General features: G+C 59.4%; 2 protein-coding genes across 8 annotated transcripts in view; one reads left to right on the forward strand and one right to left on the reverse strand.

The window, feature by feature from the left end:
• Positions 1 to 19,369, forward strand: part of TOLLIP (toll interacting protein) — a 32,211-nt gene extending 12,842 nt beyond the window's left edge. For both annotated transcript variants that reach the window (XM_050757944.1, XM_050757945.1), the window contains exons 2-6: positions 431 to 580; positions 4,880 to 5,062; positions 6,156 to 6,308; positions 8,066 to 8,156; positions 16,462 to 19,369. In XM_050757944.1, the coding sequence (XP_050613901.1) occupies positions 431 to 580; positions 4,880 to 5,062; positions 6,156 to 6,308; positions 8,066 to 8,156; positions 16,462 to 16,676 (792 nt within the window). In that variant the 3' untranslated portion in view covers positions 16,677 to 19,369. The remainder of the gene's footprint in view (positions 1 to 430; positions 581 to 4,879; positions 5,063 to 6,155; positions 6,309 to 8,065; positions 8,157 to 16,461) is intronic.
• The window catches only part of POLR2L (RNA polymerase II, I and III subunit L), a 627,758-nt gene that overhangs the window by 470,164 nt on the left and 131,930 nt on the right, over positions 1 to 25,664 (reverse strand). The window lies entirely within an intron of this gene.

Below are 25,664 nucleotides of genomic sequence, written 5' to 3' on the forward strand. Positions count from 1 at the left end.
GACCTGAGGTTCAGATTTTGTCTCATTCATTTGTTTGACCAAGTGACCTGCAGTTCAGTGGCCCTGCCTTTAGCTGTGGACAAGGAGAAGGAAGCCATGGGCACACATGGTGCAAGGGAGACCCTTTAAAATGACCTGAAAACCACCTGACTAGGCTTTGAGGACGGGAACCCGTTTTTAGCAGCAGAAATCTGCATTTGGGGATCTCCTGAGTAAGGGCTGCCCCTGTGCCGCTGGGGGCCAGGCCCCAGACTGGACGCCCGTGACCCCTGGGTTTAGAGATGAGGAAACGGAGGCTGAGCACAGTCCAGGACTTGATTAGGAAATGGGTGGGGGTGGGGCCGGGTCGCGGGAATGCTGGGGCAGCTGCTATCGGGCTGCTTTGTGTCCCCACCCTGACTCACTGCCTCTCTGGTCCCCGGCCCCGCAGGTGTACATCGGCGAGCTCCCGCAGGACTTCCTCCGCATCACGCCCACACAACAGCAGCGGCAGGTCCAGCTGGACGCACAGGCGGCCCAGCAGCTGCAGTACGGAGGCGCCGTGGGCACCGTGGGCCGACTGAACATCACTGTGGTTCAGGTGGGCCTTGGGGCACCCTCCTGCCTGCCTGGGGCTGGTGCGCTCAGGTGGGGTGGGATTGAGGATTTCGGCGTTTACACTGCATTTCCTAAGCCGGCAAACGGAACTTCTGATTCCCGCTTTTCCTGAAATGTGTGATGTTGAAAACGATCTGTGTGAAAAATACTGGCATTGACCCCGGGTTTTGCCAAACATAACTCAAATGATGAGTAGTGGGCGTAGGTGGGCGTCCGCTCCGTGTAGGGTCCGACCGGCTCCACCACCAGGCTTGAGGATGCCCCAGGACGCCTCCCAGGCCCCTGCCGGCAGCTGGAGGAGGCGTAGCTGGCCCCCCACCACTCGGCGATTGCTGCGCGAGTGGCTTCCCGTTGGCCCCAGTGCCGATGCCCGCACCCTCCCCTCCCCACAGAGCAGCCCTCGGTCAGCCTCAGGGCTGGACACCAGCCGCCAGGACGTGGTGACTCAGTGGACTTTCAAGTGAAAACCAAAATCGGCAGATTGAACACCGATTTTGATCACACCAAAACATTCCGTAAGATCACAGGAAAAGGAAACGCATTGTGAGCCACGCAGGCTTTTGTAGAAATGCACAAATACAGCAGGCAGAAGAGTCGCTGCGGACCTCACAAATAAGACTTGGTTTCAGGGGCTTCACTTGGTGTGGTGGGCACAGCTGTGCCGTCACCCCTTCCTCGCAGCGTGTCTCAAACCCTTGCCTGTGCAGCTGTTTCTCTGCTGGTGTGGCCCATCCCTCTGCCCACCCAGTGAACTCCTGTAAGCCCATGCTTTCCTGCCCCAGCTGCCACCAGGCCACCTAGTGCCATCACCCATTCTCAGCCGCTACCTCCTGGCAGGGCCTGGTGACCACAGGGCACTCCGCCTCACAGTTCAAACTCCAGACCTGGCTGGGCCTTGGAGGTGGCCCTGGCATTGCCCACGCCTCCGGCCCCCCTTGGTCTTCTCCCACATCCTGGAGCCCACTGCAGGCAGCCTGTCTATTTCCTCCATGCGAGTTCACCCAGCCTTCCGTGCCACAGCTCCAGTGGGGGGGAACATTCCTGCCTCCTCACTGGGCCACGTAGCTCAGCACCCGCTTCCTGCTTCTCTTGGCTTCTGGGCAGCTGCACATGTGGTTCCCTGCTTGCCTCCCCTGGCTGCTTCCCCTCATCGTCTCCTGGGGCCCCAATGGGATGCCAAGGGGTCTGGTCCTCAGCCCTCCTCCCGTCTCTGCCCACACACCCCAGTGACTCCTGCGTCCCTGTGGGTCTAACCACCTGTGTGCTGGTCCCAGCCTGAGCCAGACACTCAGCTCCACCCCAGATTCCCAGGTACGGACCATGGCCACATGGCCTCCCCGGATGTCCCGAGGGCATGCCAGACTCCATGTGCCCAAGGTGGACCTCTCAAGCCACCCTCCCAGCTTCTCCCCCATGTCTGCAGGTGGTTGCCCCACACTCTGGAAGCTGAGGCCCAAAGCTCTGGTGCTCCTGGTGCTCCACGGTTCATCTCCACCTCTTGCCCTTCAGGCCTGACCCTCAGCACAGGCGCCACCTTCCGCCGGTCCAGGCGGGGAGCCCCCTGCACCACCCACTGCCTCCGCTCAGCCACTGGCTTGTGGCCAGAGCAGGTCACTCCCTGCACAGGCCTTTCTCGTGGGCATTGTCCTGCCGAGGCTTCTCAAGCCGGGGCCCATGTTTTGCCTCCCCCGGTCACTCCTGACCTTCCTGTTCCCTGGCCGTTCTCTTCCCGCTTCCTGCAGCTCTTCCTCCAGATCCTGCAGCCCACACATTGGTCCTCCGAGCTGGTCGTGCCTGCAGTGGTAGCGCTGTCTGCCATGCCGTGTGTCTGCCGCGCGTCTCTTGCCCGTTGTCGGGGAGGCAGCGGTGCCTGCGTGTCTCCGCAGTGTCCGTAGTGCCTGCAGTGCCCGCAGCGTCTGCCGCATCACAACAGCGTGTGGTTGTGTGGGGTTGTAGTGAATGGGCAGATGCTTCCGTAAACATCAAGGAGGTCACTTCAGTAGAGCAGTTGATGTCACAGGACGCTCCTCCTAGAGTTTTCTAGCCACAGTGCAGAGGGCAGTGGGAGGAGACGGGAATGACAGGACAAGGCTGAGTGTGACAGAAGCGGGCAGGACCCAGCGTGAGCAGGTGTCGGTGACGGGCACAGGGACGCTGGCAGCGGGAGTCCCACATGCCGCCCGGAAAGCTGCCTTTGCTCAAAGCCTTTAAAGTTAATAATAATAAAAAGTCTTAGCAACTAGGCAGAAACAGCACAGTTACCTGAAAGCTTGGGAACATCACGCTGGTCTCAGACTTTCCTGCTACATACCTTCCAGAAAATAGGGCAATTTCTAAGGAGTTTGGAGGGGCAGAGTTTCGAGTGTAAGAGCTGATCTGGCAGATCTGTGGGTGTGCAGCAGAAGGGAATTGGAAGCTGCTAGTCACCCAGAAGCTTCCAGAAAACTGTTCCTCCGTAGTATTCCAGAGCACGCTCCGGCCACCCAAGAAACACGCTAAAATTAAGGACCCAAGAATGGGGCGGTTTTGACATAAAACGGCCGGCCACAGTTTTGGTTAGAAGTGAAAGGAGGGAACTTGTATGTGGATGAGAATAGAAAACAGAGGACCCGGCAGTCCAGAGATGTGGGCACAGGAGGGGAGAGTTCAGCTGTGTGGCGGGGGGTGGCGACGATGGGACAGCTGTGCCCTCAGAGGAGGCGGTGAGGACAGGGTGGTGGTGCCCTCAGAGGGGGCGGTGAGGACAGGGTGGCAGTGCCTTCAGAGGGGGTCACCGAGAACTGGGTGGCTGTGCCCTCAGGGGGGGTGGGGGGCGGTGAGAATGGGGTGGCTGTGCCCTTAGGGGGGCGGGGGGCGGTGAAGATGGGGTGGTCATGCCTTCAGAGAGAGGGCAGAGAGGACGGGAGGCCGTGCCCTCAGAGGGGTCGGGGGCAGTGTCTGGACTCTATTACACTGGGAAGGAGGAACTGGTGGGCTCTGTGTGGCTGGGAGGGCCGAGATGGCTCCTGGGGTCTTTGTCACCAGCTCCTGGGGGTGAGCCAGGTTGGCCGCAGGAGAGCGGGTGGCGGCAGTGCGGGGAGGCCGTCTGCGTTCCAGGGAGGCAGCCGGAGCTGCAGGGCTGAACCCAACCCAGCCCACGACGGCTTTTCTCCTGATTTTTTCTTGTAAAAGTTTTACAGTTTTAGGTTTTATATTTGAACCTGCCATCCACGTTGAGTTTGTTTGCTGAGCAATCATCTTACGTGCCACAGTCTTCTGTCTTACGTGCCGCAGTCTTCTGTCTTATGTGCCACAGTTTTTTGTCTTATTCTGAATATTCATTCCCTGTAACACACGTTCACTCCCACCCCGCGGACCTCAAATGTCCCAGCCCAGCCGAGTGCCTGGCCTGAAGTCGAATCTCATGGTCTACATGTGATGTGGCTCCTTGTGATTGGGAGACACAAGAAAGACAAGTTCCTGTCCCCAAAATGCCACCTGCTCCGATAGCACAGGCAGGGCTGCTGCCTTCATGACGGGGAGGAAAGCAGCCACGTGGCGTCTGAATCATGCACAGCAGGTGTCCTCGCTCCCGCCTGGAGCAGGGACGCACCTCTCCCGGTCACTGCGCTCCAGGGCGGGTTCACGCTCCCTGTCTTCTGGGTCATCGTGCTCCGGGGCAGGTTCACGCTCCCTGTCTCCCGGGTCATCGTGCTCCGGGGCGGGTTCACGCTCCCTGTCTTCTGGGTCGTCGCGCTCCGGGGCGGGTCGTCGCGCTCGGGGGCGGGTTCACGCTCCCTGTCTCCCGGGTCATCGTGCTCTGGGGCGGGTTCACGCTCCTGTCTCCCGGGTCATCGTGTTCCGGGGCGGGTTCACGCTCCCTGTCTCCCGGGTCATCGTGCTCCGGGGCAGGTTCATGCTCCCTGTTGTGCTCTGGCTCTCAGCTCTGTGCCGGGACCTCCTCCTCTTTCCCTCCTCAGCTGCTTCTGAGGTGGTTAGAGAGCACACCCTTCGTGGCGGCTGAGTGGCAGCCTCAGCTGTGTCTGTGAGTGTTGTAGGTTTCTGCTGTCAAGGATGAGCCACGTACTTTGTCTCAGAACTGCACGATTCCTCTGTGGCTCAGTCTTCTTGCTCCTGGCCTCCTGGGAAGCAGGTCACAGTCGTGTTCTGGCGACTCTGAGTGTCTGTAGTCGATATGTTAGCAAAAGGCCTCATGGAAGGGTTCAGGGAGGCAGATGGCCTAGAGAACCCGCCCTCTCCCGATGGTTGGCACCTCCTTTTCCTGACATTGGCTTCATTCCAGGCAAAGTTGGCCAAGAATTATGGCATGACCCGCATGGACCCCTACTGCCGACTGCGCCTGGGCTATGCGGTGTATGAGACGCCCACGGCACACAATGGCGCCAAGAATCCCCGCTGGAATAAGGTCATCCACTGCACGGTGCCCCCAGGCGTGGACTCGTTCTATCTCGAAATCTTCGATGAGGTGAGAGGGACATGCCAGCTCTTATGGGAGGCCGCACGTGGCTGACCGTGGCTGCCGTGGGAACACACCTGCCGACACAACCACATTCCTGGCTGGCTTCGAGGTGTGGGTCCCCACCTGGTATTTCATTGGGTGCATAACAGGGTCCTACTCTCCCCAAGGAATGTGAAAAAAAGAGATTGTTTCCAGTTCCTTGAACACCCTTACATTTGGAAACATCCCCAGTGACAAGCATGACCCAGGGACAGAGCGTGCACGTGTCCCCTCCACTGGGCGGGTGCACCGGGTCTGGCCGCTCACCAGCAGGTGGGATTTCCAGCGAGTCCGGCCGCCTGCCGGGTGGGAAAGCTGTTCTTGATGGTGCGAGTGGCTGTGACCCTTGAGGGTCCTGAGTCCTGTCCATGGCTGCACCTGCAGCGCTTCTGAGGCAGAGTCAGAAGGTCAGAGGGGGATGTGGCAAGGCTGCTGCTCCGCGTGGTCCCGGCACCTCGCACCTGTGCCATTGGGAGGCTAGAGCACGGGTGGGGGCTAGGGAGCAGTGTGGGGCAGCCAGGCCAGCAAATGGCCAGTCCTCCCTGCCTGGGCCCTGCCTTTTCCTCCTGGCTTTTCTCTCCCCATCCCGACCTGCTTTCCCCTCCCTGGCCCTCAGAAGAGTGGAGAGCGCATGGGAAGTACAGAGGCAGCTGTGGGAGGCAGACCCCATGTCCTCTCCAGCCTGTGCCCCGGCTGCTCTGGGGCTTGGGAGGTAGCAGCCGGTGGAGCAAGGATGGGGCCCCGAGGGCTGGGGAGGAGCAACTAGTGTCCCTGAATTGGAACTGGAGGAGGATAGCAGCCCAGGACCCTCACTTTCCCCAGCCCCAGACCTAGCCCTGGCCCTGGCCCTGGCCCATCCTGGTGGAGAGAGGGAAGGATCGTTGATAAACGACCGTGAAGCCCGTGCTGCCTGAGGGGTCTCATTGATGGGGTGTGGGTGCAGGTGGGAGCCTTGTTCCACCGATGAGATGGGAACTCGAGACGGGCCCATGATGGTGCGACCGCAGGGAAAGGGCGGCCCCTTCCCTAATGCCTGAGGCATCTCCCTCTTCTCCCCCAGAGAGCCTTCTCCATGGACGACCGCATCGCATGGACCCACATCACCATCCCCGAGTCCCTGAGGCAAGGCAAGGTGGAGGACAAGTGGTACAGCCTGAGCGGGAGGCAGGGGGACGACAAGGAGGGCATGATCAACCTCGTCATGTCCTACGCGGTGAGCTGCCGGCCTGGTATCAGGGGCATCGGGGAGGGGCGGGACGCGTCAGAGGCCTTGGGGTGGGGCGGGTCAGGGTATGTTGGGACACGTCGGGGCTGTGCCACCCCGCAGACACCCTGGTCTCTTTCCTGGAGGCACTGAGTCCGTCAAACAGCAGGGCTCAGCGTTCTGAGGACAGAGGGCAGGGGCCCTGGGTGGTTTGGTGGCAGAGAGGAGCTGCCCCGCCCACTGCTCCTGCCCATCGATTCTGTCTGGGGAAAGAGCATCGGGGTTGTTTGTGTTCCTAAGATGGGCCCACCCTTTGTGGTGGTCTCCACTGCAGGCCCCTGTGTCCTCGGAGGTCCCTCACAGCCCTTCCAAGCTCTGCCCTTAGGGTCCAGCTGAGCAGCCCTCCAGGGTCTGAGATGCAGCCCTGGGCCCTGTGGGACACCAGGCTCCTCCCAACAGGGCAGGCACTGGCCAGGGTGTGGAAGGGCATCTCTGGAGATGTGGGGGAAGCCTGGGGGCTGCCGCGCTCGGGGTCAGGAAGTCGAGGCCTGGCCGTGGGGCCAGCACGTCAGCTGCCCTGGCTCCCAGCTGTCTATATCCTCAGGACACCTGCAGCTCCTGGGGGCATCGGGAGGGCCAGTTAGAGGCTCCAGGACGCAGAACTCCTACCGTCTTCTCTGTGTTATCACTCAGGGATTCTCTGTATTATCACTCAGGGAATTTTTAGATTGTTGCTGAAAAATGGTGCTGTGGGAAATGCAAGGCCCATGTGACAGCGGAGAGGGCACAGCAGGGAGCCGCTCTTCTGGGCCATCTTGGCTCCTCCCACTCCCTTTTTGTTAACGCCGGGATTATTTTAAAGCAAGTCCCAGCCGTGAGTGACCACGTGTAAATGTCTCAGGACGCAGCTTTAACCGACGCTTTCATACGCAGAACCGTCATGACGCCCCAGTGACTTTACCTGCAGGTGACAGTTTTCAACTCAGAGACGACAGCAGTGCAGTGACTTATCTCAAGTTGACAGTTTTAAACTCAGACACCACAGCTGTGCAGTGTGGTTCCCCCCAGGCCCCCTTGACACCTACACTGGGATGTCCCTCCTGACACCATCGTCTCTCCGTCACATGCCAGTTAGCGGGGGGTCTGTAAGCCTGAGCCATGTCACCTCCTGGACGTGAGGAGGTGGTGCGGGGGGTCTGTAAGCCTGAGCCATGTCACCTCCTGGACGTGAGGAGGTGGTGCGGGGGGTCTGTAAGCCTGAGCCATGTCACCTCCTGGACGTGAGGAGGTGGTGCGGGGGGTCTGTAAGCCTGAGCCATGTCACCTCCTGGACGTGAGGAGGTGGTGCGGGGGGTCTGTAAGCCTGAGCCATGTCACCTCCTGGACGTGAGGAGGTGGTGCGGGGGTGGGAGTGGGCGGGGGGTCTGTAAGCCTGAGCCATGTCACCTCCTGGACGTGAGGAGGTGGTGCGGGGGTCTGTAAGCCTGGCCATGTCACCTCCTGGACGTGAGGAGGTGGGCGCGGGGGGTCTGTAAGCCTGAGCCATGTCACCTCCTGGACGTGAGGAGGTGGTGCGGGGGTGGGAGTGGGCCCCGGCGTCCCCTGTGCACTCAGGGCTCACAGCTGGGTTCGGGGCTAGCAGCCATGGGACGAGGGCGGGGGTGGGATTCCTGAGGTTCACAGCTGATGGGTAGATGGGCGATTCCTGAGGTTCTGATGGGTAGATGTTCCTTCCTGACCCCGGGACCGTCTCCGCTGTGTTCCAGCTGCTGCCAGCTGCCATGGTGATGCCACCCCAGCCTGTGGTCCTGATGCCGACGGTGTACCAGCAGGGCGTCGGCTACGTGCCCATCACAGGTGCGTGTGCCCCCTCCTCCCTGGGTGCCTCCCCCCTGGTAGAAACCCCAGGGCCTAGAGCGGGCGCAGGACAAGGGAACAGGGCTTAGAGCGCCGGTGGGGGGACGCCATCCGTTCTAGAATCCTGCAGACGTGCCGACTGCACGCAGATCCTTCTAGGCTAGGGAGCCAAGGATTACGTTTGAATTTTGTTTGCATATCTAGAGAATAGAATTGGTTTTTTTTCTAATTGTTGGCAGAAATGAGATGAGTTGAAATTTTCAGAGGTGTGGAAATGTGACTGAAACCTCGTCGTGCCCAGCTCTCTGCAGGAGAACCTCACACCCCTGTCGGGCGATGCATGCTCTGCACTGCGCTGTTGCAGCCGTTGTCGTGTGTCACTGTTAAGAGTGAGCAGCCGGTGGCTGCAGCAACACCAAGCGGGAATGTCGCTTTTCACGCTGTTGCATTTTTGGTCCAGCTGTCGCTGTCGTAGCAGCTGGTGCAAGGCCGGCCCCCACCATGGACGGGCCCAGCGTCCTCAGCAGGCTGGGGGAGAGCAGCCCCTGAGAGGAGGTGCTCGGGGGGAGCCTGTGGCCACCCTGGTTCTCCACCCAAGGTGGCCTCTCATTCCGGGGAGCTGGTGTCTGGCAGAGCGTGGGTCCCTCTGCACTGGGGGACCAGGCCATGGAAGTGGCCAAGTTGCGGGCAGGGCACTGGGGATGCGTGGTGGTGTTGGGGGAGGGTCTCGGGGCCTGCGTGAGGCCCCGGCTGCTTGTGCTCAGGGGCTGCTTTGGGGTTGGGGTGGGACAGAGCTGCTGGCAGGCGAGAGTGCTGTCAGGCCGGTGCTGGTGTCCAGCCCAGCTGGAGTGGAGAGGCCTGGTCAGCACCCCAGTCCTGCCAGCATCCCGTACAGATGCAGAAAGGCCACCTTGGGAGTCAGGACCTTGCCCTAGACCCACCTGATGTGGCCTGAAACCCAGCCTGGTGGTGGGAAGGAGGGGACGGCGCTGGGAGACTCTGGTCTGTCCACTGGTGTTCAGGACATTCTCTGACGAAACTGCTTATGAGAATAGCATGGCCTTGCCCTCACTTGCTCACATCGAGACTCTGTTTCCAAGTAAAGCCGCCTGCGCAGGTGCCAGGGCTGCCTTTCTCCAGAGGAAAGAGCAGAGCCCGTGTCTGAGCAGGGCCTCTATGGTGTCCAGTGTCTTAGAAAACCACCAGCCTGGGCCAGGCGCGGCGGCTCACGCCTGTAATCCCAGCACTGTGGGAGACTGAGGCAGGCAGATCACGAGGTCGGGAGATCGAGACCATCCTGACCAACACGGTGAAACCCCATCTCCACTAAAAATACAAACAAATTAGCCGGGTGTGGTGGTGGGCGCCTGTAGTCCCAGCTACTTGGGAGGCTGAGGCAGGAGAACGGCGTGAACCCGGGAGGTGGAGGTTGCAGTGAGCCAAGATTGCACCACTGCACTCCAGGCTGGGCGACGAGCGAAACTCCATCTCAAAAAAAAAAAAAAAAAGAAAAGAAAAGAAAAGAAAGAAAACCACCAGCGCAGCAGAGGCAGTACCAGCGCCCCATCACTGAGGAAAGGATGCTTCATAGGAAGTGACCGGAGGTGAGCCAGAAACGTGGAAGCAGCCGTTAGGCGTTCAGAGTTAGAAGAGGGCGGGCATCTGAGTAAGCGGAAGAGCCAGCACCGTGGCAGAGAAACGGGGGCGAGCACGGGAGCCCCGCAGGTGTTCCTGAGCCTGGAGCCTGGCCAGGGGAGCTCTGCTGCCCTGGGGGCCCTGTTGTGCCCTGGGTGCCCCTGGAGTGGCTCCTGGGGGTTCTGGTTTGTAATTGGGACAGCCCAGAGCCGCCGTTGTGAGGTGGAAGTGCCTTCTGTGGCGTGCAGTTCGTGGCGCTAGTGAAGTTCTGTTTGGTTGTCCTGAGTTGGAGACAGATGGGCAACCTGAAAGAACAGAGACCCAGGCCCTCCAGCTTCCTGAGGCTGGAAGTCCACTGTGGGGAGGATCCTCCCCGTCTCCTCTAGCTTCTGGGCCGGGCGCTCTGTGCCTGCCTCCTCCTCATCCCATGAGGACCCCAGTCCGTGGATTGAGGGCCCACCCGCCCCAGGATGCCATCATCCTCACCTGCTCACATCTGCAGAGACTCGGTCTTGAGACCCCCTGTGCAGGCTAGAGTTAGGACTCGGCCTGTCTTTTTGGGGGGTGCAGTTCCATCGACTGGATACAGCGCCGGGGTGTATCTGGCTGGAAGAGCATTCAGATGACAGAAAACATTGATTGACCTACCTCTTTCTAGTTCCTATCCTTAATTCTCTTTGTAGATGCCTTTCAAGTTTTCCCTAAAATGCTTGTTTTAGGAAAGGCTAGATTTCTTTATAAACAGACTTTGAAATTTTCTTTTGATAGACATTGTAAATTTTGAAACAGCCGCACACTTCATAGGAAAGTTACCAAGGAGATGCAGGGACATCTGCCAGAGCCCGTGAGGACTCGTCCACCTGCCGCCCCACCGGAGCCCCCAGCCCCACACCCCACCCCCAGGCGTGCGTTTCCCATAAAGCAGGGGTGTTCCTGGCACAGGACAGCCGTCCAGATGAAGGTGACACTGTCCCCTGCTTGGACCCCGTCTGAGTGTCCTGGGGGGCCACAGCATCCAACCCGGGGTCGCTGGCCCTCCGTGGCCTTGCCTCCCTTGGCCTGGAGGGGTCCCCATCTTGCTCCTGGGGTGTGCTCTGGTCAGGGACCTGGTGGGGCTGCTGATGTGGCCTTGCAGGGTAGGGCTGAGTCTCCCCGGGGCTGCTGGCAGGGCCCCTGCATTTTACTCAGTACAGATTCCACGCAGCGTAGGGCTAGTGGTGTGACTTGCTCACCCCTCACAGGGCTCTGCCTGGCTGCTTCCCAGGAGCTAAGAAGTGTCCATGTGGGAGGCACCCCAGGACCACGGGGAGATCCTGCCGGGAGCTAAAAAGTGTCCGTGTGGGAGGCACCGCAGGACCATGGGGAGATCCCGCCCTTATCAACCCGAGTTTATCCGACTTCTTCAGCAATGTGGGTTTGCAGTTTCCTATTTTATTCCGTGGATCAGAATCCCTTACGCATGTTGTTTATTTTTTCACTCAAATTATCCCAGACTTGGCCAGAGGGAGCCCCCTCAGGCAGGGTCTTTGTTCTTTGGCCTCCTCCGATCCTTCTCGGGGCCTCTTCCTGCTTCCTGGCACTGCAGGAAGCCCCTGGCTCTCTGCGTTTCCGGCCTCAGCCCTGGCGTTAGCTGTTTCTCCCAGGAGCCCTGGTTCCCATTAGGAGAGCATTGCTTTTAGGAGCCTTTGAAGTATTTTTTAACTGTCCTAACAGCACTGTAGAGTGTGAACAAGGCGCCCTTCTTCACTGGAAGCTGATGCCCTGATTTCCCTCTGAGTACCCTAATTTCTGAGTATCTGTGATCACAGCCCGTCCTCCCAGCAGCCGCTGCCAGCTGGAGGGCGAAGTCTGCGGAGACCTCGGAGAGGCTGGCGGCCGCGTGCTCAGGGCGTCTCGGGCCGACTGGGCGAGCACGGCGGATTCACACCAGGGTTTTCTTCTCAGAAGTGGAATCTCAAAGTGCATCTTGGCCAGAGCACGTGTGTCGCCCACAGCTTCAACTGTTTATGACTCACGTAGTGCGGAAGGCTGTGCCGCCTGCTCTGCCTGGCTGCGTGGCTTCAGGCCTGCGTGCGTGCACGGCAGCCTGGCGAAGCCCTCTGCTGAGGCGGGGCCGCGGGAGTGGGCCAGGAGGGGAGAGCCCGGCTTCTCACCAGCCCCTTCCGCCGCTCCATTGTTCAGCTGCCGCCTGAACGGCAGCTGGGCGCTGCCCAGAGACGCCCGCGCAGGGTGCAGGTCTCGGGGGCTCACTGTGCACGTTGGGTGGGCTCAGGCCCTGGAGCCTCCCGTGTTGTCTGAGCCTGGCTGCCACCTCTATGGAGACTGAGGGCTGAACGCTGGCCGAGCCCTCGCGAGGACCATCCATTTTCCTCAGTGAAAAGCCAGAGTCCCCCACAAAGCAACTCAGAAGCCGGGTGCGCTGAGGTCAGACCGTCTCCTTCACAAAAAGAAAGTGTGACCACAACAGTGAGGCAGGGAGGCTGGGACACAAAGCACAGCTTGATCATTAAAGCTTTTATGCCATGATCATGGCCTGAAGAGAACAGTTTTAAGTTTTGATTTTTTTAAACAAAGGATTATTTTGATTACCAAATTAGATATTTTATAGATTTCAAATAGTGGCAGGCATCATGTGATTATAGCGGGGTTTTTAGCCTCAATTTTAAGGAAACATCTAGGTGTGAAGCATCTGGAAACCGTGTGGCCTCATGAAGCGCGTTCTCTTCCACGGAGCTGCAGAGTGGACAGAGACCGCCAGGTTGGTGACGGCAGCCAACTGCTCAATTTCCTGTGCGTTCTCCGCACGTGAGAAACCAGTGCAGTCGCCACTGGGCCTCAGCCCTGCCTGCACTGTTCCTCCAGCTGTCCCTGGCAAGGAGGGGCACTCGGGCTGCAGCCACTGCCAGGGGTCTGCCCTGAGGGTCCCCACGAGACAGGCCCAGAGGCGGATGGTGGTGCCGGCCGCGCTGTCCTCTGGGGCCCTCCTTGCTTTCCCTTCTCCGTGTTGCTTTTCACCACCTCCTGCCTGGTGGTGGGAGGAGAGTCAGCGTGGAAAGTGGGGTGTCCAGCACCTCCCCAGCCCGGCCTTGGACAGGCAGCACCAGAGCGTACATCGGCTCATTCTCTGTTCACCGTGGCTGCAGCTGCCAGTTGACGCTGTTTCTGTCTATTCCCTTGTGCGCCTCTGTTTCACACAGGCCTGGAGTGCTTTTCTCTGGGTGAGGGGACAGCTACTGTCCTACGTCCTCAGCAGCGCAGTCCCTCCCGTCATCCTGGCCTGCGTCTCTGTGGGCACAGCCCCCACTGGTTTCTGTGGAGCCGACCAGACTGTGACGTGGATGCCTGTCCATAAAGTATGAAAGCAAAGCTGAACGCGCAGGTGGACACCTGCTGGCAGGACGGACAAGAGGGAGGTCCATAGAGAACGTGCACGCGTGGCACCATGCATGGGAACAGCCAGCGTTCACAGCGCCCGTGAGTTCCAGAGAGGGCCAGCCAAGGGCTCACCGACAGCCCAGGCATGCTTCCCCTCGCAGGTGGAATTCCAGCAATCACGGAGTTTGCAGCTGAGCAGCACATGTCATTTAAAATACAAAATGGTTCCATTCAAAATGAGAATTGGATGCTTAAGTTTCCCAGACTGTCACTTCGAGCTCTCTGCTGTTGTGTTTATTAACCCGCTAACTTGGTCGCTGTGGAACAAGGAATCACACAGGTTTTCTTCTTTGTGATACGCTCTGTGGAGGGAGAAGAGCAACAAGCCTTGGGAGTTCTGGAACAGTCTCTGAGCTGGATGGTTGTCCCCACCTGCTCTTTGGATGTCTTTCCACTGTCATGCGAGACGTCTGAGGCCCAGAGCCACATGCCTTCAGCCTGAGCAGGGCCGATGCCCCCCTGCCCACCAGCGGCCGGGACTCATTGTGCTGTTTGGTCTGAGGTCAGGGTGGTCTCGGAGCAATTTTTCCTGAATGGAAAAGGGACAGGTTTTGGTTTTCCCGGGTACCGTTGTGTTTGTCAGTAGAGTGATTTTGCCGAGGTATGACAGCAGATTCACGCGGCATGAAGAATGTGAGGTGGGGCCTGTCCTGTGCTGCGCGTCCGTCCGCGTGGGTGCAGAACACTGAGCACGGTGGACAGCAGGGACACAGCGAAGCCGCCCACCGGTCCTCCCAGGGCTGCTACAGGTGGGGTCTGGGCTGCCCCCGGCTCCCGTGGCGTCCTCTTTGCCCACGTTTTGGGGAATTTGCTCTCCGCCAGGCCCCAGAGCTCCTGGTCTGTCCTCCTGAAGTCCCCAGGCAGCCCTGACACGGTGCACTCTCCATTCCCGGAGGGCTTGATGGACATATCACACTTGGTAACCAGCATGGGTCAGGCTCAGGCCAGGCACATGGCCTCTGCCCTGCAGGGAGGAGGGGAGTGAGCCGGGCCACTGCCCCTCGGCCCACACCATGGAAGCACTCACCTCTTCCCCTGGGGTGCCTGGTCCCGAGTGTGTTGGGGCCGTGCTGTCGGGACTCACTTGAGGGCCAGTCGGCGCCACATCCCCTCGTCGTCAGCAGCGCGGGGTTCTCAGGCGCCCCAGGCCATGACGTCACAGCGTCGCAGTCACCACTGTCGATTTTGCAGCGATCTCCCCTCCTGTCCCTTCTCCGTCAGACTGGAAAAGGCTGGGGAGAGTGGCAGTGCCGAGCTCCATTCCTCCTGTTGCCATGCTGTGGGGAGCCGCGTGGGCAGGGACAGGTGATGGCTGAGCTCCTGCCCCCCTGCCGGCTGGGGCGCCCAGAAAGCCACGGGGGTCCCGGGGTCCCTCCAGGACAGGTAGCGGCCGAGCCTTTGTCTTGTTTGAGGAAGAAGAAAGGGTGGTGAGGGTGGCCACGTCCCCACCTGGCTGTGGTTTGGTTCATTTTCCCTCATTGCTGAAAGGCTGATCAGTGTGGGGATGATGCTTTCCCAGTGAGGTGAGGTGTCCGCTGGCCAGGACAAGAGGCAGGCGTGGGCGTGGAGGAAAGGTGGGCCTGGCCCAGAGAGAGCCGAGAAGCAGAGGAGGCAGGGGTGGGTGTGGAGGAAGAGTCGGCCTGGCCTGGAAGGAGCTGGGAAGCGGCGGCCTTCCTTTCTGAGGAGCCCCGGTCTTTACAGCTGGCACTGGAGGCTCAGTGGCCAGCCCCGTCCGCTCCGTTTCCACCACTGCAGGTCCTTGTTGCCGGCGTTGGTTCAGGCCAGAGTTGAAATGGCTTCTGTTGCCTTTAGGGTCCTCCGAGTGTAGAAAGGAACAAAAGTCCTATCCTCAGATTGGGGCTCTAGTGCTCCAGTGAGCCTAGCTGGGAGATCGTTCGTGCTTTTAAAGGTGAACGAACGGGTGCGCGGTGAACCCTTGCCCTGCTCCAGCTGCTGCTGCAGGAGGAGCTCTGTGCCTCGCTGGTTGCTGAGCCCTGCACACGCTGCCTGTGCTCAGGGCTGCTTGTGGTTTTAGGGAGTGGCCACCAGGCTGGGAGGCTTTAAGTCCGGCCACACCGTGCCTTTGGGGTGTGTGTGCTGCAGTGGCTGAACCACTGTGCAGCTCCTGCTTGATAGATTGCATCTCAGTGTGTCCACCCGCATGAGACACGGGGCGAGGGGCCTGCGTAGCTGTGGGGTGGTGATGCCAGGAACCCTGGACGGTGGCCCCAGTACACTGAGGGTCCCCGTGCACCACACCTGCTGCCTGACTTGCGTGAGTTTTGTGAGCATTTTTTGGTGTAGTTTGTATGTGTGTGTGGTTGTCATTCTGGGCATCGGCTGCAGCTTTGCTGAGGTCTTCAGTGCCTGTGGTGGCTGCTCCACCAGCACACAGTTCAGTGACACACTGGCCAAGCTGCAAAAGCATCTTGTAGAATGCCTGATAAAGGAGGAGGCTCAGACCCTGCAGTGTTCAGATCAGCGGGCGTGACATTTCGTGTAGTCCGTTCCCCAGATGAAGAGAATGCTGTGTGCCCTCTGGTCAGTGAAGACAAGCGTGTGCGGTGCAAATTCACGAGTTCTGAAGGGATCAAACCACCACCCCCCAGCCTGCTAGTTAGAAAACAGGCTCGGGTGAGATTTGAAAGATCAAGCTTTGATTTTTGTGTGGAAGGAACATGAGTTAGTGAAGGATGCGTCTCAGAGACCCCTGCCCCGCCTCCCCGTGGCTGTGCCTGGGGACCCCTGCCCCGCCTCCCCGTGGCTGTGCCTGGGGACCCCTGCCCCGCCTCCCCGTGGGTGTACCTGGGGACCCCTGCCCCGCCTCCCCGTGGGTGTGCCTGGGGACCCCTGCCCCGCCTCCCCGTGGCTGTGCCTGGGGACCCCTGCCCCGCCTCCCCGTGGCTGTGCCTGGGGACCCCTGCCCCGCCTCCCCGTGGCTGTGCCTGGGGACCCCTGCCCCGCCTCCCCGTGGCTGTGCCTGGGGACCCCTGCCCCGCCTCCCCGTGGCTGTGCCTGGGGACCCCTGCCCCGCCTCCCCGTGGCTGTGCCTGGCGTTGCTGTTTGAGGGTTTGTATTTCCAGGGTGTCTTTCGGGACTGGTGTTTGCTGAGACCCGAGGGGGCCCCTCCCTGAGGAAGGCCGGTGGGATGCGTCGTTTTCTTCTTTCAGCAGGAGCTAGTGTGGCACTTCTGGAACCTTCCGACGTTTTTACCAAACTTGATCTTTGGTTCCAGGGATGCCCGCCGTGTGCAGCCCCGGCATGGTGCCCGTGGCCCTGCCCCCGGCCGCCGTGAACGCCCAGCCCCGCTGTAGCGAGGAGGACCTGAAAGCCATCCAGGACATGTTCCCCAACATGGACCAGGAGGTGATCCGCTCGGTGCTGGAAGCCCAGCGAGGGAACAAGGCCGCCACCATCAACTCCCTGCTGCAGATGGGGGAGGAGCCGTAGAGCCCCCGCCTCGCGCCGTGTCGCCCAGCTCCTCCGACACCCGGCCGGGCGCTCCCTGAGGAATGCTGTCCCACCAAGATCCCCGTGACACGGCCCTGTCGCCCCTCCCATGGACGTCTGGGCTGCCCCGCCCACGCCCGCTCTGGGTGCACGGGGGTTTTCGGTTCCTGGCGGCCCAGGACGGGGCGGGGGCTCCCTTCGCCTCTTGTGCTGGGAGGTCTCGGCGCATTCTCCTGCCCCCAGGACGTGCGTCTCCCCTTCTCATGCTGTTCTGGAAAATGTTCTTGCTGTGGAGAGCAGCTGCTGCTGCCAGGGTGTTGGAGGTGGTGGAGCGCCTTCCAATTCCATTCATGGCATTTTGTGATGTGACGTAATTGGAATAGAGCTGTTGATTAAGGCGCACACAATCCCTCACACTGATTTGTGGGTTTTTTTAGAACTTCCCAGCCGAAAACTCACGTCCTTGCCCTAACGCGCTTTGCTGTGAGCCTGGCCCCTGCCCAGGGCTTGGGTCTGGTGAGCCGAGCCGCTTCCTGTGGATGGCGTGGGGCCGGCCTCTGGCCTGGCTCACCTGGCCACTGTCCAGCCAGCCTTGTGACAGACTCCAGCCTGAAGGCAGGATGAACCCACACCTGGCATGAGGAGGGGAGCCTGGCACGGTTGGCCGGGCTCTGCCTGATTGCCAGCCAGCGGGCATCTGAAGCCGGGTCCTTCACCCGCAGGAGGTTGCCGTCCGTCTGTCCTGCTGCTCACGCCAGCTCCGTGGTGTCCCCCCAGGGGGCTTCTCTTCTCAACAGGCCTTGCAAGGCTGGGGTGGGAGGTGATAGAGGCGGCACGTGCATGATTCTGAGAGGGTGTTGCAGCACTGCCAGCCGACTGCTGACGACAGCTTGGGCAGCTGCTGTGCCCGGGACCTAGGTTCAGTGTGGGCTCGGGAAGCCTGGCGAATGTGGCCGCGTAAAAGCTTTCTGAGGCAGGAGGCTTGCCTCACCTCTGCCTGCCTGGGCACCGCGTGTAGCATCTTGGTTTGCAGGACAGATTTTTAGGTGACACCTGGTTAAGAAAGTCAGGAATTTGAGAAACTTCTCACAAGTGATGCACTTTACGTAATCCGCATGCCATCGAGACGCTTGTGTGCGCACCCGCATGTCTGCTGTTTGTGGTTCAAGTGTCTGCCCCCAGCCTTCGGACGGAAACCCACTGATACGGACAGAAAGAGAAGGCCCACAAGTGGGTCTTCTGTGGAAGATGCGGAAGGAGGAAGTTAGTGCTTACATTTTAGTCTTTTTCTCCCTCGAAAAAATAGGTTAAGTTTCAGTATCAGCTAGAAAATACTGCTTTCCGCCACCGACTGGGGGTGGTTTTTGTCAAATATACTGTTGATAAATATTTATTTTTGTAAACTTGAAGTGTGTGGTGGCCATGGGGGAGGGACATGGCGGCAACAGGCACCTTCTTCAGCCGTGGGTCCTAAAGGCCTTTGATCGTGTGAAGAAGAAAGACATGGTGTTTGCTCAGCAGACGCCGACCTCTCAGAGGGCCCTGGGATTCCGTCTCAGATGGCCTGGTCTTACGTCTTCTCCATTGGGAATGAAGGTGTCAGGCGGGACTGGAACGTTCTAGATAATCTGTGATATTAATAACTCTTACCCGGGACGGACCGCAGGCCACACTTGGAGGCCTCGCTGTGCTGGGGGCTTCGGAGTCCAGGCGCCCAGGTGTGGCCACCAGCCCCGGTTTCTGCCTTCGCATTGCTGGGGTGCAGTGAGACTGCCACACCATGCATGTGTGGCTCTGTGGGTGTCTCCTGGAGAGGACGTGGCCCCTGCTGCCAGCTCCTGAGCAGCCCGTGTCGGGGCCGGAGGGAGCCGCACGGTGGGGGCCAGCCTCGCTGGACGGAGAATAACCCTTCGCCAATGACGAGTGGGGGCCCGAGGGAGCCGCACGGTGGGGGCCGCCTCGCCAGAGGGAGAGCAACCCTTTGCCAATGACCACGCTTGCTGCCATCTCTTAGTTTTCTTTTTCACGAACGCTTTATTTTTTTAATAGATAAATCACATTTTGTAAGTCCTTTAATAAGATTCTTCTTTCCTGCATTTTATGCTTTATTTTCTGCTTGAAGGCTTACTGTAGAAGCAGCTTGCTGAGCCCCTCCAAGCGGTCCCAGAATTAGCTGGTTCACGCCCCCCACCCCCCCCCGCCCCCGCCCCCGCCTGTCAGGTGTGAATGAGGTCGTCGCACTCAGAAGGACAGGCTTGTTTGCCATCTCACAAGGGCAGGCTGCAGCAGGGTTGGGAGCTGGGTTTAGGCCCCTGGTGTCTGAGGGCCCGGGCCTTGCCAGGCCTCTGCCGCTCCTGCTCCTGGGTTTGAAGATGCCAATTGCCAGCTCTGTGGCAGCGGTCACTAAGGACAGCCTGACTGTGCCATCTCGGAGCCTCGGGCAGGGCTCCGGAGACAGAAGACAGGTCGCCGGAGGCTCCCTGCTCCTTTCCACTCTGCAGATGCTCTCCACGGCGCTGCCCTGCAGGGTGTCAGCGGGCGGGGTCTCAGAACATGTGCTTCTGATTATTTTACTGGGGTCCATTGTCCAGATTTTTCTTTGATTGTAAAATATATTTTTACTTTTTAGCCTCCTAATTTAATAAATGATCCATATAAAAATAGAGAAATAAAGTTCTTTAAGGGAAGGTTTACCATGTTCTCGAGTATTTTTTAACTTAATTCACAGTACGCAGGAGTAAGGAATCAGTCAGTCCGAGCGCACTCGTTAACAGACTCGAAGCAGGAACCGCACGCCTTCAGGCCAAGCCTGGCCTTTGTTTCCCAGACTGAATTAGAGGCGAGTCCTAGGAGCTCCTCCCTCAACAGTGGCAGTGGGTGTGGGTCTGCTCTTCGGGCCCAGGCACCCTCTCCCCACTGGGTGGTTCTGTTGTGCCTTTTCATTTCCATCTGGGAGTGAGCGTGGAGCACGACCCCGTTCTGAGAGAGCCCACTGGGAACCGTGGCACCCCCAGCTCAGGAGTCAGCCCCTAGTGATGAGTGGCTCATGCTTAGGGACCACAGCGTCCTTAAATGTGAGCAGCCCTGCGGAGACCCCTAGCCGCCCTCACACCCAGGCACGGACGTGTTGCTGGAGCGTCCACAGACACGGTGGGGTGTCTGCCGCCTCTGCTGCCCGACCCCCGAGGCATGCCCGCCGGTTCCCTGCCTCCATCTGAATGTAGCCTTTCTGCAGTGTCGACTCCACAGCAGACTGCCAGCCGTTAGCTCTGCGATTCCGTGCATACTTTTTGCCCAAACAGCTGACAGAAGCTGAGCCTGTGTTAGTGCTGGACACGAAGCCAAGAAACGGCACGTCTAAAAGCCTGCGACAGAACACCAAGCTTGCTGGGAAACCACAGTACCTCAGGGCACAGCCGGGCTCTGGAAAGCAGGGAGGGCCCTGAGGCGGGGATGGGGAGTGGGCGTGATAGGGAGTGGGCCAGTGATACCAGCAGGCGGGGGCCCAGGGGCCATCTCCCAAGGACGTGGCCCAGGGGCCCACGTGCGAGGCCTCAGCGCGTTTGCCGAGGGAGCACAGGGTGCCGTGTCCCGGGTGTCCTGGGCATCCGCTGCCAGCAGGAACCTGTTGCTTGGGCAGCTGGGAGATGTGACTGAGCCCAAGAATGGGGCCCCTCTCACGCCAGGACGTTGGGAAGGTGGTTGAAAGGTAGAGCTAGGAGGAAGCCCACATGCTGGGACCCAGAGGCCCTCAGAGCCCCGGGAAGCCATGACCATGCCCCCTTCCCCCACCCCCCCGGACTCAACGGGCTTTGCGTTTGATCTGCACCCGGCGTGGTCCAGGAAGCCTCCAGGGTCCGAGTGCATTCCTGTGGTTCTTTCTGAAGGGGCCATGTCCACACAGGCTGCAGGGATCCGGCACTCGGAACCACCCCACATGCACTTACCATTCAAAGAGCACAACGGGCCGGGTGCTGTGGCTCACACCGCGAATGTGGGAGGCCTAGGTGGGCGGATCACCTGAGGTCGGGAGTTTGAGACCAGCCTGGCCAACATGGTGAAACCCCATCTCTACTAAAAATACAAAAATCAGCCGAGTGTGGTGGTGAGCACCTGTAACCCCAGCTACTTGGGAGGCTGAGGCGGGAGAATTGCTTGAACCCGGGAGGCGGAGGTTGCAGTGAGCTGAGATCGTGCCACTGCACTCCAGCCTGGGTGACAGAGTAAGACCCTGTCTAAAATTTTGAAAAAGGCAAAGCACTAGGATTTTGTTGTATGATATATAAAATATTTTATGGTCCAGAGTCAAAACATAAAACAAGGTGAATTCACAGGGACCACGTTTTCCTCGCCTGTGCCGCTGTCCCTGTCTGCTCTCCTCCCTGTAGGTGAGTGTGTCCGTTCCCCTTCGCGTGGCCTTCCTTGGCCTGGTGTGTATTTGATGCAAGCAAATCACACGTGTGCACGGAAAAGTGGAGATGCCTCCACACTGTCACAGGGACCCTTCCTTTCCACAGCAGCCTGGCCCGTGGTGTGTGCCTTCCATGGACGTCTGGATCACTCTGTGTGGCTATGACTGATGGCATCGGTTCTTCTGTGGAAAAGACCCCTGGGCGTGGGACTCCTGAGCAAAGATGGACCCGCCTCCCCTGCCCAAATCCCGACCCGATTCCTGGTGCCCCATCCCCATCACCAGGCATCCCCATCGCTGCATGTCCCCATCGCCGGGCTGGCCTCTCCCTCCCAGTGCTGTCTTGGTGCAGCTGCCCTTAGGATCTCTTTCATTTATTATTTATTGTTTGTTGATTGATTGATTGATTGATGGATGTTGTTGTTGAGATGGAGTCTTGCTCTGTCGCCCAGGCTGGAGTGCAGTGGCGTGGTCTTAGCTTGCAACCTCCGCCTCCCGGGTTCAAGCCACTCTCCCGCCTCAGCCTCCCGAGTAGCTGGGGTTACAGGCGCCCACCACCACACTCAGCTGATTTTTATACTTTTAGTAGAGACGGGGTTTCACCATGTTGGCCAAGATGGTCTCCATCTCCTGATCTGGTGATCTGCCCGCCTCGGCCTCTTAAAGTGCTGGGATGACAGGCCTGAGCCACGGCGCCCGGCCAGGATTTCTCTTTTTAGGAGGAGGTTGAGCACAGCCTTGGGGCTGCCTTCTTCTTCTGTCTCCTCAGCTCTTTCCACTTTACAGACGGTAACTCCGCGATCCACGCTGCACGTTCTTTCCCTGCTTTATCATTTATTTATGTCGCTAATGATTTTGTCTGGTGTAAAATGTTCTGTTTTTTAACGTTGTCACGTGTTCATCTTTTCCCTTATCGTTCCTGGATTTCTGTTTATCATTAGGAAAGTTTTCCACATTCAGGTTTTAAAGGCTCTTCTCTCACATATTTTCCTTTTTTTTTTCTTTTTTTGCCCATCATCACGGACCCCACTGGAGGCACCGGGCCCGCTGCGCGGGATGGACCGACCCTCGCTGTGCGGCGGGTTCGCAGCCCCGGATCCCCTGGGCCCGGCCTGGCCTTCCCGGCACCCGCCCCCTCGCCGATCCCGCCCCGCCTCCTGCATCCCCGCAGGGCTGGCCCGCGCCGGCTTCTCCTTCTAGAGGCTTCTGGCTGTTCGTGTTGGGACTTATCAAGGAGCGTCTTCCGGATAGGCTTGTTCAGAGCTCATTTAATGAACTCGGGGAAAGTCGCTTCCCACGCGCGCATCCATCGTGCGGAGCCCCGGGGGCCGCTGCGCTGCGGGGTGAGGGGGTCGCAGCTGCGTCGCCTGCGGGTCCCTGAACTCTGGGGGTTTCCATCCTTCTCGAGGTTTCCATGGTTACCCGGCTCCGGCTGGGAAAGAGAAGACTTCGCTTTCCCTCCACGCCGGGTTCCTGCTGCAGCGTCCCAGGCCCCGGTGCGGCTGAGATCAGGGAGGGGCGGGGGGCGCAGGCCGGGGGGTTCCAGGGCGTGGGGTGGGGGAGCAGGGCTGGGGGCTGGGTACGGGGTGGGGGTTCCAGGGCCCGCCCCGCCTGCCCGCCCCGGACGCGGGAAGCGCCCACCCTGGAGTGCTGCAGGCCGGGGCGCCGCGGGCGCCGGTGAGAGGAGCAGGGCCGGTCCTGGGGACCCGCTGCGGGGATGGGGAGCGGCTGCGAGGCGGGGTCCTGCTCCCTCCCCGCGGAAGGGGCCCCGGGACCCACTCAGACCGCGGCGCATCCCAAAGTCCCAGCGCCCCTTAGTTGGAAAAACGGACAGAGACCCTGCAAGGGGTGGCCCGGGCCCTGCGTGTCCTCTGGGGCCTTTGCCGCGGCCCCTCCTGCGCCCCGCGTCCCCCGGACATGCTCTGTGTGGGCGGGCGGCTCAGCCCTGCGCGGTGGCCCCAGGAAGTGCTGAAATGAACGAGGTCCCCTGGTTCCTGCCCGGAAGGGACCCGCAGCACCTGCAAGGTGCCCCAGGCTGGGGGTCCCAAACGCGGCTCCCAGACCCCTCCTTCCCAGCTGCAGTGGAGAAGAGCCCGCTCAGCCTGATTCCTGCCGCTGAGCAAAGGGCCACACTTCTCTTGGATTTTAGTTTTGAAAACAGTGTTCAACGCGTCTCTTTGAACTGTAGATTTCTGCAGAGCAAACTTTATGGAAGCAAAACCCTGACACCAAGTTTTACTCGAAACGCAAAGTGCCAGGTAGGGAACAGAGAAGGAAGGCCTGTAGGTGCGCGGCTTCCCCAGCGCTTGGAAAGTCCCTGTTACCTTAAATTTCTAGCCTCAAAAATAAAAAGCTGGTGCCACGTTCCCGGACACAGAGCCGGCCTCACTGCTGAGCGTGAGAGTCAGGCTTTAAACATCCACCTTCCCTTGTGCTGGTGGGCATCGCTGTGCAAAGCATGACACCTGACCCTGTAGGAGACCTCTTTTTACTCATCTGCAGTGTCACTGAAAGAAACTTACCTCCCGGGCCTGTTAGCTATCAGGTATCACCAAAGTTAAAGCTCACTTAAGAGAAAATGGAAAAGTGAGAAATAGCGAAAATGACGATGCACACGCCACAAACTCAGCATGAGTTTCCTGGAGGCATGACACCGGCTTGTGATTATGACCGGCAGGCTGAGCAGTGCCGAGAGTGAGGCGTTTGCCCCAGTGCAGGCAGGAGGGGCTGTGGTGGGCTCTGCCTCTCCGAGGACCCGAGGCTTCCCCAGGGCCCTCCGTGCGGCCCCTCCTTGCTTTGTGGATTGGGTGAGACTTGGCCTTCTTTGCTGACTCACCATACAAGCCCCGCGGCCTGGGGCCGGCTCCCTCTGCCTCCTCAGTGCCCAGAAGAGGCACTGGGCCCCAGAAGAGGCTGGACGGGTCCTCAGGACCTCGATGGCCTCCACTCCGCTAGGGAGCAGATTCAGGGGGAAATGAGGAGCCCCCAGGGTCCCCCAGAACCGAGGGAAAGTTGTGGCCAGAGAGCTGCTCGCTTCCCACAGACGCCACAATCACCCCTTGCAGGATAAAGTTTTGCACAAGTCGCTGAGTGCAGAGAGCCTGGGCCAGAAGGCCAGGCGAGGACCCACCCAGGCTGCTCCATCCCTCCACCCTCGGTGACTGGCAACGACCTCTGGGCTTTCTACTACCTTTTGGCCCCCAACCCAGACCAAGCCCCTTCACTCTGGTGAGCCTGGCCGTGGAGATGGGTTCACCCCGATGGCTGCATCCAAGCGTCAGCAGGGCTGGGGGAGCCCTGACAGAACGCATGTGCATGTGGCCCACCAGGCCAGGCATGTGGCGACGGGCCAGGGTCCTTTCTGGTGGGCCAGGGACTCCCAAGGCTCAGGACCAGGGTTCCACAGGGAAGGACAGCAGGGCCCCAGCTGGATCCCGCATCCGGGGCTGGGGCATGGGAAGAGAAAGTTTCGGGAGCTGAGACTCGGTCCTTAACTCCAGAGTCCAGAGGGAAGGGCCAAGGGCCAGGTAAGGACCCCAGAGGCAGGACGGTCTTCAGCACAGACACCTCATCGTTAAGCTGCTCCTCATGACGCTGTGGGACTTTGGACATGCTCTCCTTGACTGTGGAGAGGAAATGGAGCCGGGGGGACGCAGCTGGTCCCAGTGGAGAGAGTGAGCTTGGAGAGAGTGTGTCCAGGCACAGGCTCCAGGGGGAGAGGGAGAGTAGGACTGAGCCCTCCTCTGCCCACAGAGCCTTAGCCCTCTCAGTGGGGACCACAGGGCCTGGGCACATCAACCAGTGCTGGCAGAGTCCCAAGGCCTCTCTCAGAAGAGCTTTGGTCAGAGGTCATTAGAAGCCAAGGGGTGTGTGTCTGTGTGGCACAGATACTGGAGCAGATGCACAGCCCAAAGGGGTGGGTTTACAGCGCTTGGGCGGCCCCTCCCAGGAGTCTCCAGAGCCCCTTGATGTGGACACAGCACAGCTGGCTCCTTGCAAGGTGTGAGTGGGCAGAACTGGCAGGTCCTGCTATACCTCTGAGGCCTGTATCCTCTCTTGAAAGGGGACACCTCATCCCAGAAATCCAGCAAGGTGGATTTATTGAGACCGTCCCACTGAAAAGAGCCCAAAATGATGGATACCGTATGTTTTTAAGTTCTTCTTGGAGTTTTTGAAAAGATGACAAAGGAAAAGGGAACCCACAGAGGCGATTACAGCAAACTTAAGCTTCAGTCCAGGTGGTCTTGTGGGGATGGAGGGTGGAGATCTACAATGTTCATGGATTGAAATAGTCAATATGTAAAGATGTCAGCTTCTCTCAAATTAATTTAGTCAGTATAATCCCAAAGTCCCAGCAAGCCCTGTTTTGTTGTATTGTTTTTTTGTAAAGCTTGATAAGTTAATTCTCAATAGCTAGGAAGAGTCAAGACATTCTTGTAAAAGAAGCACAAAATGTGAAAGCTTGCTCAAATAGATATCAAGGCTGGGCGCAGTGGCTCACGCCTGTCATCCCAGCACTTTGGGAGGCCAAGGCAGGGGAATCACTAAGTTCAGGAGTTTGAGAGCAGCCTGACCAA

This window comes from Macaca thibetana, chromosome 14 (genome assembly GCF_024542745.1).
Source record: "Macaca thibetana thibetana isolate TM-01 chromosome 14, ASM2454274v1, whole genome shotgun sequence".
Taxonomy (NCBI): Eukaryota; Metazoa; Chordata; class Mammalia; order Primates; family Cercopithecidae; genus Macaca; species Macaca thibetana.